The sequence below is a fragment of the Phalacrocorax carbo genome, chromosome 7 (genome assembly GCF_963921805.1).
Source record: "Phalacrocorax carbo chromosome 7, bPhaCar2.1, whole genome shotgun sequence".
Classification (NCBI taxonomy): Eukaryota; Metazoa; Chordata; class Aves; order Suliformes; family Phalacrocoracidae; genus Phalacrocorax; species Phalacrocorax carbo.
Window position 1 is genome coordinate 17,070,162 of NC_087519.1, and position 12,066 is coordinate 17,082,227.

The 12,066-nt window shown below is 38.7% G+C and overlaps 1 protein-coding gene across 2 annotated transcripts in view; it reads right to left on the bottom strand.

Moving 5' to 3' along the window:
• Window positions 1–12,066, bottom strand: part of THSD4 (thrombospondin type 1 domain containing 4) — a 345,527-nt gene that overhangs the window by 31,685 nt on the left and 301,776 nt on the right. For both annotated transcript variants that reach the window (XM_064456549.1, XM_064456551.1), the window contains 3 exons: window positions 6,373–6,548; window positions 2,559–2,655; window positions 1,389–1,631 (listed from right to left, as the gene is read on the bottom strand). In XM_064456549.1, coding sequence (XP_064312619.1) covers window positions 1,389–1,631; window positions 2,559–2,655; window positions 6,373–6,548 — 516 coding nt within the window. The remainder of the gene's footprint in view (window positions 1–1,388; window positions 1,632–2,558; window positions 2,656–6,372; window positions 6,549–12,066) is intronic.

The following is a 12,066-nucleotide window of genomic DNA, read 5'->3' on the forward strand; positions in this document are numbered from 1 at the left end:
TATTGAACACACAAAATGAAAACAAAGCCTTAAATAGTACAAGATTTCTTTCTGATTTTTTCACTCCATTTTTTGTCAGCCTATATAACCTAGTTTGACTTGAAATGCCTTAGGGGCATCAGGCATTAACACAGGCTTCTCATACCAAGATCACAAGGAATGTTCATACAGTCTCAACAGTGTCAGGATCCTGCTCTCAAGGTCTGCTTTCTTTTGAATTTAACTTGATCAGAACACACACACATTCTCCATATAATGGGAAAAGAAATACCCATTTTTGACAGTTCTCTTGCTAAACTTCATGGAGTAAATTTAACCTGTACAGGACGCTGAAAGACAGCCTTTGAATTCTGTTTTCCTACAATTTTGCTATCATCATTTTGACTCAGATTTAATTAAATCGACTGCCAACAGCTACCAGCTCTCTGAAGAAATGGCAAGAAATATGTTCAAGTGTCCATAAGGTCCATACAAAATACAGCCAAGACTTCTATGACATGAAGGAAGAAGACATTTCCCCTGATGTGTTCCTGCAACTGCATCATAAATCACCTGATTTTGATACTAAAATTCACCACATGTATGATAATCCAGACACTCAGGAGGTAATGATTACTGACAGCTGCTAAACAATAATCATGTGCAATTAAGGATTCTGCCCATATGACTTGTACTAAGGATGCATAATGTATTTAGATCCCAACCAAAATAATTCCTCCTTTTCTCCACAAAAAGGCTGACTTCAAAAAGCCTTCTGACTTTCATAGGCTATATTTTAGCTCTAACACTTTGCAGTAATTTCTCCAAGGAAAAAAAGTGTTCTCAGTATACTGGGAAGCAATTTTGACTGGTATCAATATTGCTGGATTTTTTTAGCTCTATCTGCAGCTATAACATGGACACTCATCTGGCCTTGGACCAAAATAGCAAATTGTCCTCTCGAGCGAATTAGGAAGCAAATGTTCTCAATGTATATGAACTGGCGACAGTCAGCTGAGTTCCCTTGCCAGTATGTCTTTTTTCAAAGAAAACTCTTGACAAAGACACAAAAAGCACTGAGGGTGTATCTGACAAAGCTGGAGCAGCCAACTGGAAGGATAAAGAATTCAAAGAACGTTGAGGAAAGCAGCTGTGTATCAAGGGTGTGACAGAGAGCAGCTTGCCATAAAAGGCTGAAATATTTCCTTTCAGAGGTAAATGCTATATATTCCCTTTTAATTTACATACTTTGATTTTAATATTTTCATTTCTGTTGTTTCTACTGATTTAAATATAAGCACACATAATAGTACTGATGTGTCTTTTGCTTGTAAGACAAGAGAAAACACACTGCGTCTTCCCTCCATCCTTTCCATCTACTTTCTGTGCACAGTGTATGAAGCACTTACCTTTCCCACATGTAGTGGTGCACTCAGTTTTTCCGATCTGTTTCCAGTTGTGTTCTCGGTTTTGTCTTGGTGGTTGCACAGCAGGTGCCTGGTTTTCTGGTTGATGAGAAGGAAATCTTCCTGGCTGAATAACTGGAAAAGTTCCAGCTGACTGTCCAGTGAGAGTATCTGTCTCCTTATGCAAATCCTCATCCTCATGATTTGTACTTTCTCGCATTCCTAACTGACCATTCAAGGGCTCCCCTGACAGTGGACAATAAAAAAAAAGTAAAATAATGAACCTCACTTGCAAATATCTGTCTGTGTTTTCATCCACTAATAATCACAACTGGACCATCATAAAACTTGAAAGCAGCTTTAATCTGCTATGCAGAGACCTCCTAATGGTGTCCTGCAAAGATTATGTTGTTTTAAACTAAGATAACCAAGTCTCAGCCAGCAAATACATCAAAAACTGAAGAATCTCCAAACACACTGTACCATTAATGCACCCAGTGTCAAAATTTCCCAGAGGTGGTTTTTTTTTTGGTACCATGCTCTGAACTCTGTGCCTTCCATGTCAAAGCACAGCTGCTCCTTGTTACAAACAGACTGCAAACACACTTAGAAATTTGTCAAGGCAAGTCATGAGCTTTAAAAGTAGGACCAAACTTGCTTGCAAATTTTCTACTGTCCTTCAGAACTTCATACCAGTACACACAGCACATATCCACAGCTCAGTCAGCGGCACGAGCTGTCCAGATCCCAGCTTGGAAAGGCAACAGTTTTGGGTTTGATCCTCTCCAGTTGGAAGAGGAAAGCGAGACTGTGAAGTGTTGCTTTAAATTATCTCAAACTTTGAAGAGAAAGATCATGTTCTATTTAGTTTCTGAGACATGGTTACAACACTCCAGCTCAAGCAACGCCATGGTTAACATTTTAACAACAAAATTGTTACTGAAAGCAGAAATATGCGACCAGATTCCCTGCTACAGTATAAATAGTCCCTGCCAGTATTAATTCACTGAAGTTACCAAATCTATGCAAACTTCTCTTTCAACATGTAAGGTGAAAATCTGTGCCTCTCCCACAACAACGGCAGCATTTACACTGAGTTTAATGGTATTAATTTCTCCATTAGCTTATTGGGTAACAAAAGGTGTTTAATAATAGGAAATAGTGGCATTTTACCTGGCCTCCTGTGAGCAAGCAGCTGAGGACTAATGACATTGTCTCCTGGAATGATATACTCATAATGTATACCTGGGTTAGGCTGCTGATGTATCATCTAAAAAGAGAAAGAGCCACGTATTCAGTTCTTCCACTTATTATGTTACTAGTACTTAAATATGTACTTGAACTGATCAACTACATAACGTTATTTATCATTGGTCAGAATAGAAACAATGGTTAATACCTGTCTCCAAAAAATGAAAGAAAAATAGTTTCTGGAAAAAAATAAGAAAACACAGGTTTGCAAATTGAGCTAGCTTGTGATGGCAGAGAAACTGTTTCTCTAAATCTTTTTTTAAGAATGTAAACCCGACATGCTTGGGGCGAAGGCGCAGCTGTGGGCTGCACCAGCCACGGCCTCGCCTCTTGCCAATGTGACAGCAGAGGCTCACAGCAGGCCTCAGCAGCAGAAGAGATGGTCCTAAGGTCACCAAAACATTCTCAGATAGAAGGATCTTGACAGATGCCTGAGAAAACATAAGCAAGGAAGAAACAAAGCAGAAAAAAATAAATACCACAGACCTCAATCTACAAGTCTGCTTTTTTTAAGGTTTATCAATTGTACTTGAATGGAGCACATGCAGACAGCACATGTGTTATTCTGCATGTAACATCTCACAAATCAAACTGTTCCTTTCATCCCCATGCAGCTACCTCCGCCGCACTCAATGGAGACTCAACAATCAACTAGCTAAAATTACTAACATTATTCTGCTCTCACCATAAGCACTTCTCAGTAAAGATCAAGTGAGCAGATTACAAAGGCCCCCATACTTATTACAGCTGCTGAAAAGTGCCCGTGCAACCCTCCTGCATCCTTCCACATTAATTTTCAGCTGAATGAAGATGTACTGTAAGTGCAGACAGACTTGCACTGCTTTACAGCTAGCCACAACAACTCTGTTGAAGTGTTCTTTATGAAACACAGGCAGGAACCATAAGGTTTTCTTCTTTAAATGTGAAAATTAAGCTGAGTGTTTTCAGAATACTGCTGCACAAGTCTATGTGAGCTGACATCAGCATGCCTCGGAAAGTCAGTGTTACTTCTTGTGTACTTGTTTAAGCAGTTAGGCATAATTAGACTTGAGCAAGATATGAATTTATGAAAGCTTTTTAAAACTGTTAGCAGCATACTCCATACCCAGCTGGCTTGTATTACATTGCTGCTGCTGAGAGCTCGAGCATACTCACACCAGAAATGCAGGGATGCCATCAGCTACTAATTTCACTAGTTTAGCTTTGTTTACTTCAGTACTGCTTCTACTGACACCACTGCTTTTAAAGTCCTGAACTCTTTGTGGGGATCAGTCTGGTAGAAGCCTGAGATTACACTTTAAGTACTTTTTTTAAAAAAAAAAACAAACCAAACAAACACTAGCTAGCTTGCACTAGCTCTTTGGTTCTGACAATGAGCCAGAAGTCATGCTATGCCAATGGCTTTATAACCCAGCATAGCATACTTAGGCTTCAAGGGTTCACTAAATTAGTCACACCAATTAACACCAACTAGGGATTTAGACCTTTGTTTTTCCTTGTGTCAAAATAACTTTTTCCTTGCCAAATATAATAGCTGTTCCTCCAAACTCTGTCCCTCAGAGATCATTCACTTTTCTGAACGACCTGTAATACTTTTTGTAAGGGTTGGTCCTTCCCATGTCACTTTGTTATCCAAAAAAATACACCCTCTTTGTGCTTGGTCCTGAGAGAACTGAGCACTGTGGGAAGATGACTTCAGCAGAAGACCAGCCCCCAACTTCCAGAACCAATACCCAGTTCTTAAGATGGTGACAGGAACAGCTTTCCAATGGTTCCCATGGTTTTTGCATCACATTTCTCAAAACAACTGACAGGCACATGTTATAAAGAGCTTAACTGGTGAAGTCCCTATGATTATACTGTCACACCTTTCCTGCAGGAAAATACCTGGATTTGTACAATAGTTTTGCTTTGAGTTAGTGGACCTAAGTCTTTGTAGCAATGTATACGTCACACTTGGACAAAACTTGCATCTCTTTTTATCTTACTAATTATAACCTGCTGTAACTTCAGAGAGCTTTTTCCTCCACAGTTTTAGAGTGGAAGAAAGACTTAATAATCTCAGGAAAAAAAGAGAATAGAAAGCCAATTAGAGTTCCCATCTGCAAATCACTTCATTTTTCTACACAGAGTATTGATGAAAACAGAATTATATGATTGAGGAACTGCAAGACAAAGTTTGAAAAAAAGACGTCTCTATCTGCATGGCTACAAATTTCAAACCCGTAAGAGAGGCTATGTCATACTGATGATTGATTTTCTTTCATCTAGCACTATCCATTTTTATCTTCCCACACTATATTGAAAAAGACACTAAAATATCACCTTATAATGTATTATAGTATTCCTCATACCTACAAGAAACATCCCAGATAAGAGTCCAGTCAAATTAGATCTGGCAATCCATAATAGCAGCTACAGAGCAAAATTGATAAAGCTATGCCCATCATGCAGCTTTCTTATATTCACTGCAAAAGCTAAAAATAAGAGACTAAGCCTAAACTAAAACATTAAAGTATGATAAATTTAAGCTTAAGGGTTTTTTATGGTATTACTTTGAAAATATCTGTTTAATCCATTTCCTAATCCTTTCCTCTTGGGGTCATTATGTATTAGGCATCAATCAGCTGGCAATAAAAGCTTGAGACCAAACATCAGCTCACAGCAGCAATGTAACTACACAATGCCACGTATCTTTTAAAAACATGGAGTCTGCATTGAAGAATAGAGGAGCTGAACCATTTAATCTTCGGGGCTTTTGCCAGTCTTAAATTGTAATTAATCAGAAATTATCCAAAAAGAACTAATTACACTGCTTTATTAAGACACCATAGAGCAGATGGGGAATCACTTTGCCAACATCTAACTTTTTCCAGCTGAGTAATCAGGGTATTTACTATTCATTTCTCTATGAAACAACCCAGCATACTCACTTTTCCACCCCATATTTCACTTAAGGGCAAAAAAGCCATAGCTGGATGAAACAACTGTATCACCAGTTAATATAGTTTTTTCAATGAATGGATTTTGCCACATGAAAGTGTATAATCTCAGAACATGCCATTTATCTTTGAATATGTTGTAATCTATTCCATTGTATTCCAAATTGTATTTTTTATTTCAATATGATGCAATAGAAGTCCTATCTGAAGTAAACAGCTTTTTCAATATGATTCCCCCTTCTTAGCCACAATTTGTCTTCTCTCTTCCTTTCTCAAATGGCTGTTACCCATGGTCTCCTAGCACAGCTTCATATTAAAACTGCTCTGCTGCAAATCCCAGATTCTGTAGTTGTCTGGACTGAGATATCTTTTAAACAAAACAGAGATGGTATCACTTGGTGAGAGCCCTTGTCTGATTCAGGTATTTGCTTCAGTTCACTGTAGAATTAAACTATGCCAAATTTGCCTGAGTAGGAAAGTATTCAGTTCAGAAAAAAACACAACCCAGACAACTGTATGCTTTATCTATATTTTACTGAAACAGTAAAATTGGTTTTATTGGATCAGTAAGTCTGAGAGAAAAAGGCTTCATGATTATTTAGATTTCTTATGATCTGGGGCAAGATGAAAGCAACAGCAAGCAATAGTAAAATATCAAAAATAATGTTTCAAAATTAAAGGAAGAAAACAGTAACAAAGTATGGGTACTGAACGCAATTTTAGTGTTGCATGTTAACAACAAACTAAACATTTTTTTTCCATCAGGAAGATTAATCAAAATTCAAGAAACTTACATAGACATCAAGGACTTCATTTGTTGGACCATCAGCTAAAAATGACTCTCCTGCAGTGCTGGAGATCTCATTTGGGCGTTTATAAGTGAACATCGTCCCACCACCTTCATATCTCCCAGGTCGATCAATTGCCCAGTTTCCATTGATGATGGACCGTCCTGATCGACTCCGCAGTGCTGTAGAGGATGAGGACAGAAGCACAAGGTCTTGGATCAGAGGAAATCACCCCAAACCAACCCCCAAAGGTGCATTACACTGTTAGGTGTTCTCTGATGCCAAGGCCAAAGCTGTGTGGCTGCTGAAAACAACAGTTAAATTAGTAGCTGTGTGAAAAAAACACAAGCCTAGAAAACTTAGTACAAACACTTGGTATGTTTATGTTGCAAGAAAAGAAAGAAAAATCAAACAGAGCTTGGAAACCTTTTTCAACAGTTTCTCATACGTTGTCATGTGACTCTCAGCATACATTGAACACACATGGATGACGAGGAAGTGGTTTTCCTCCACTTCCTTCCCATTGAATTGACTATTTTGTGATTTAGACAGAACAAAACATAGAGGCAATTACAGAAAATCAGTACATTATAAAATGCAGAAGCACCAAACAATTTAGGGACTCATGAATGTCCTGGGTTGCCAAATATTCCAGTTATTCTTCATGAAACCATTTGGCTACTCCCTACATTTCCTTTTCAGACATGATTCTTTTTGCCAGAACATCTGAAAAGCCCTGATACACAGCACTGTGTGGAATGACAAGCTCTCTGAAAATGCCAGCAGGATCTCTTGTGTAAGGAAAAGCGACTTTGCAAATCACATACTAGCCAAGGAGGATGAAATACTGATTCAATTATCCAGTTGTGCAGTACAGTCCCTTTGCCATCATGGGCAAGTCACTGATTTCTAGGTGCCTCTGTTCCCTATTGTTCCTACTTCCTTTATCTGTATGTGACTGTAATTTTAAGACCTTAAGATCAGCAACTGCTGCCACATACATGTGCATAACTTTATGCACTATTACAGTTATGTATTTTAAGATATAGTAATCTATTGACACTGAAACCACTTCATACATTGTTTAAGTATACAAGAAAGACAAGACCCTTTCTCTAAAGGCTCTACTCAAAGATTTTCTGTTTTATTACAAAAGAATTTGCTTTTAAATATGGATTTTGAAACAGACAACAAAATCTACTAGTATCCTTAGCTGTATGTCATGGTTTAACCTGGGTGGCAACCAAACCCCACACAGCTGCTCAACTCATTCCCCCCACAGTGAGATGGGGGCGAGAATCAGAAAAAGTGAGAAAACTCGCTGGTTGAGATAAAGACAGTTTAATAGGTAAAACAAAAGCCTTGCACATAAGCAAAGCAAAACAAGGAATTCATTTGCTGCTTCCCATGGGCAGGGAGGTGTTCAGCCACCTCCAAGAAAGCAGGGCTCCATCATGCATAGTTACTATTACTTTAGAAGACAAATACCATCACTCTGAGTGTGTGTCCCTCTTCCCCCAGCTTTATATGCTGAGCATGACATTATAATGGTGTGAGATATCCCTGTGGTCAATTGGGATCAGCTGTCCTGCCTGTGTCCCCACCCAGATCCTTGTGCACCCCCAGCCCACTCGCTGGTGGGGTGGGGTGAGGAGCAGAAAAGGCCCTGACTCTGGGCAAGCACTGCTCAGCAGTAACTAAAACACCCCTGTATGATCAACACTCTCTCCAGCACAAATCCAAAACACAGCCCCATACAGGCTACTGTGAAGAAAATTAACTCTATTCCAGCCAAAACCAGAGCATTCTATATTGCTTGGCAATCTACTTTTTAATGCAAATCAAAGGCATGAGCTTTGAACTTATAAAAATTGAGGCTTGAGGAGTTATTCCAGAGACTGTTTCTTCTTTGCCCTCTCACAACAACTCTGATACTCAGGTAAAATGCTTTCAGCATTATACACAACTATTATTCTGCTGGGAAAAACTTAAAAAGCCTACATGCATGGCCTAAATGATGGGAATTGTATTTATGCCATTAATTCCAAAGTAATACACATTACAGAAGAAACTTAAATTGTTCTTACATATTCCAGAGATCTGAATTAACTGAATTAATTAACAGAAGCAGTCTTTCTGCTTTCACTGCAGGATCTTGGTGAAGAACATCAGTGTGACTGCATAGTAAGAAACAGTCACAAAACATCAATGCAAAGGTGTGTTATGTTAAGGTAAAAAAAAGACAGCACAAGAGAACCATACTGCAAATATCACGATTCTTTTATATAAATTAGTGATTTTAAGAGCAATACAATTGCCATATTTGAGAAACCATTTCAATCACTTCATTACTCTTCTTTGAGTACCCCTTATTGAAAGAAAGCCCTCTATCGAGAAAATTCCACAGTTACAGATAAATACCCAGACAATTATAGGTGTATGGACTAAAAATCAATTATTCCAACTCAAAACAAAAAAATAAGGTAAAGTAATGGAAAAGAAAAGTTTGTAAAATCAAAAAGAATACTTTTCAGACAATGAATGTCTATAGGCCTATCAACTTCAACAAGAAGCTGTTGAGGGGAGCACTTTAATAAGACTCAAGAAGGGACTGGCATGGTAGATATTTTTTTTAATTAATAAAAGTAAATAGCTGCAAAGGAACATTCTGACATTGAAGGTTTAAACTTCATAATATCCTCTGTATATTAGGCTAAGACCTATAACCTGAGCAGATTATTTTATATTTGCCAACTGCACATTCCTACAATATCTTATGAAACACCTTAATGTTGGTCACTACAAAATACAGCGAATTGTTTGTTCTTGATTCACAGAGCAAGTTCTGTAACCCTACTGGAAGACTGAGTTGATATCCAGGCTTAAAGACAACCCAGAATAGAAGAACTCAGAAGAGAACATACTGGGTGAAGGGATAGTGACACTGTCAGTGTCCTTACCTTGTTAAGTTGCCAGATTCAAAGTCTTTTTCTTCTATGGTTGCTGCTAACTAACAAACTACTTTAATTTAGTTAACATTGGTTAAACTGTTTATAGAAGATGACTTCATTGTGTTTTTTGATAAATTTTGCAAGCAGTGCTTAGATACCATCATGTACTTACATCTCTTGTAAGTCCTTACAATTGTTACTTGCTAATGAAAAAGCAATAGTTCATTAGACAAAGTGGGTGACTTTATCAGTCTTCAAGCATCAACCAGCTAGAATTTTCAGTTCTGTTTGTGATTTCAAGTCAGCTTGCATTAGTTTGCCTTACAATACATGCAGACACAGAAGTATGCAATACTAATATATTACCTAACTACTCATAAGGATTTGAATTGTAGTTGTATGGGCTTTATTAATCATACCTGCACTAAACTGATACCGTCACACATCTAGAAAGGCTAACGACTCAGCAACCTGCTTTTTCAAAGTGGAGTAACAAATGATATGACAATACATGTGCAATTTGTAAATTTAAAATATAAATTAGTTTAGTTTTTATTATTAGTGTCCCAGTTTGTGCAAGAATAATTTTTAATAGGATCGAATCTGTTTTTCATTAAAAGGAAAACAAAGTAGAAACTGAATAGAATGGGTATAAAAGTAGATAAATTAATTTAAATGACGTTACATTATTGCATTCCCTTCTTTCTACACTGCAAAGAAATTTTTTTCACCATTTTGGACTCCACGACGTCTCTGGGCAGCCTGTTCCACTGCTCTGTCACCCTCAGAGTAAAGAAGGTTTTTCTCATGTTTAAGAGGAACTTCCTGTGTTCCAATTTGTGCCTATTGCCCTTGTCCTGTCATTGGGCACTATTGACAAGAGCCTTGTCCCATCATCCTGATACCCACCCTCCAGATATTTATAGGTAATCTCTTCTCCAGGCTGAACAAACCCAGGTAGGTCTCTCAGCCTTTCCTCATAAGTGAGAAGCTCCAGTCCCTTGATCATCTTTGTAGCTCTCCATTGGACTCCCTACAGCAGTTCCCTGTCCTTCTTAAACTGGGGGGCCCAAACTGGACATAGTACTCCAGATGTGGCCTCACTAGGGCAGAAGGGAGGGGGAGGATAAGCTCCCTCACCCTGCTTGCCACACTCCTTTTAATGCAGCCCATTGGCCTTCTTGGCCGCAAGGGCACAGTGCTTGCTCATGGTCAGCTGACCAGCACTCCCAGGTCCTTTTCAACAGAGCCTCTTTCCAGTAGGTCAGCCCCGAAGCTGTACTGGTGCATGGGGTTGTTCCTCCCCAGGTGCAGGACCTTACACTTGCTCTAGTTGAATTTCATGAGGTTCCCCTTGGCCAGCTCTCCAGCCTGTCCAGCTCTCGTTGAATGGCAGCACAGCCTTTCAGCATATCAGCCACTCCTCCCAGCTTGGTATCATCAGCAAACTTGCTGAGGTTACACTCAACCCCATCATCTAGGTCATTGATGAATATGTTGAACAGGAGTGGACCCAGCGCAGACACCTGGGGAACAACACTAGTTACAGGCCTCCATCCAGAATCTGCCCTGTTGATCACGACCCTCTGAGCTCTGTTGTTGAGCCAGTTCTCTATCCATGTCACTGTCCACTTATCCAACCCACACTTCCTTAACTTGCCTATGAGGTTGTTACGGGAGACAGTGTTGAATGCCTTACAGAAGTCAAGAAAGACAACATCCACTGCTCTCCCTTCATCGACCCAGCCAGTCATGCCATTGTAGAAGGCTATCAACTTGGTCAAGCATGATCTTTCCTTGGTGAATTCACGTTGACTGCTTCTGATAACCTCTTTTTCCTCTACATGCCTGGAGATGATCTCCAGGATGAACTGCTCCATCACCTTTCTGGGGATGGAGGTGAGGCTGACTGGCCTATAGTTTCCCAGGTCTTCCTTCTTGCCCGTTTTGAAGATCGGCATTAATGGCTCTGGATCAGACTCTGTAAAAACATATTCATAAACTTTGAAATTTTATTTTACTTAATGTTACATGTTTATTTTCTGAAGAACTATCATACAACCACTTGCTTCCCAGGTCTCACTTTCTGTCACATTAACAAAACAGTCTCTATGCCATGAACATTAGCTGAAAAACTGCTTTATACAGCATCAGCCATGAAAATGGCATCATCATTACTCATATAGTGCTGGGAGGAACAATTACAGCTCACATGCTATTGCATACAGGTTAAATACAAAATTCATTCACACTATTTACATGCTATTTACACTTGTTATATTTTAATTCAAACAACTGTGGAGTAAATGCTTTGCAGAATTTACTGGAGACTGGTTTAACATTATTTATTAATATCAATCACTTCTTTAACTTTATGATCTGAGTATTTTTTCTTATATTGCTGCTAAACAAATAAAAAGAATTATCAAGAGCTCAGAAAAAAGAAAAAGAGCAGGTTAAGATTAAATTGTTGTTAATAATGAACCTGTAGAAAGATGGCTATCTGAGAAACAGAGTCCATTAAACTTTCATTTCAAATCCATCATATGACAGGCCTGAAAGAGGCCTCCCCATAAAAAGGGACAATGTGCCTCTCATGTTTTGATTACTCTGCAGCTACCACCTCAACTCTGCCCCATGAAGAATTTTTATGCTGCTAATATTTTTAGCTGAAGCATGAAAGATTATGAAAAGCTTTACTGTTAATTCCTAATGAGGAATTCCTTATACAGTCTGTAGATCATTTCAT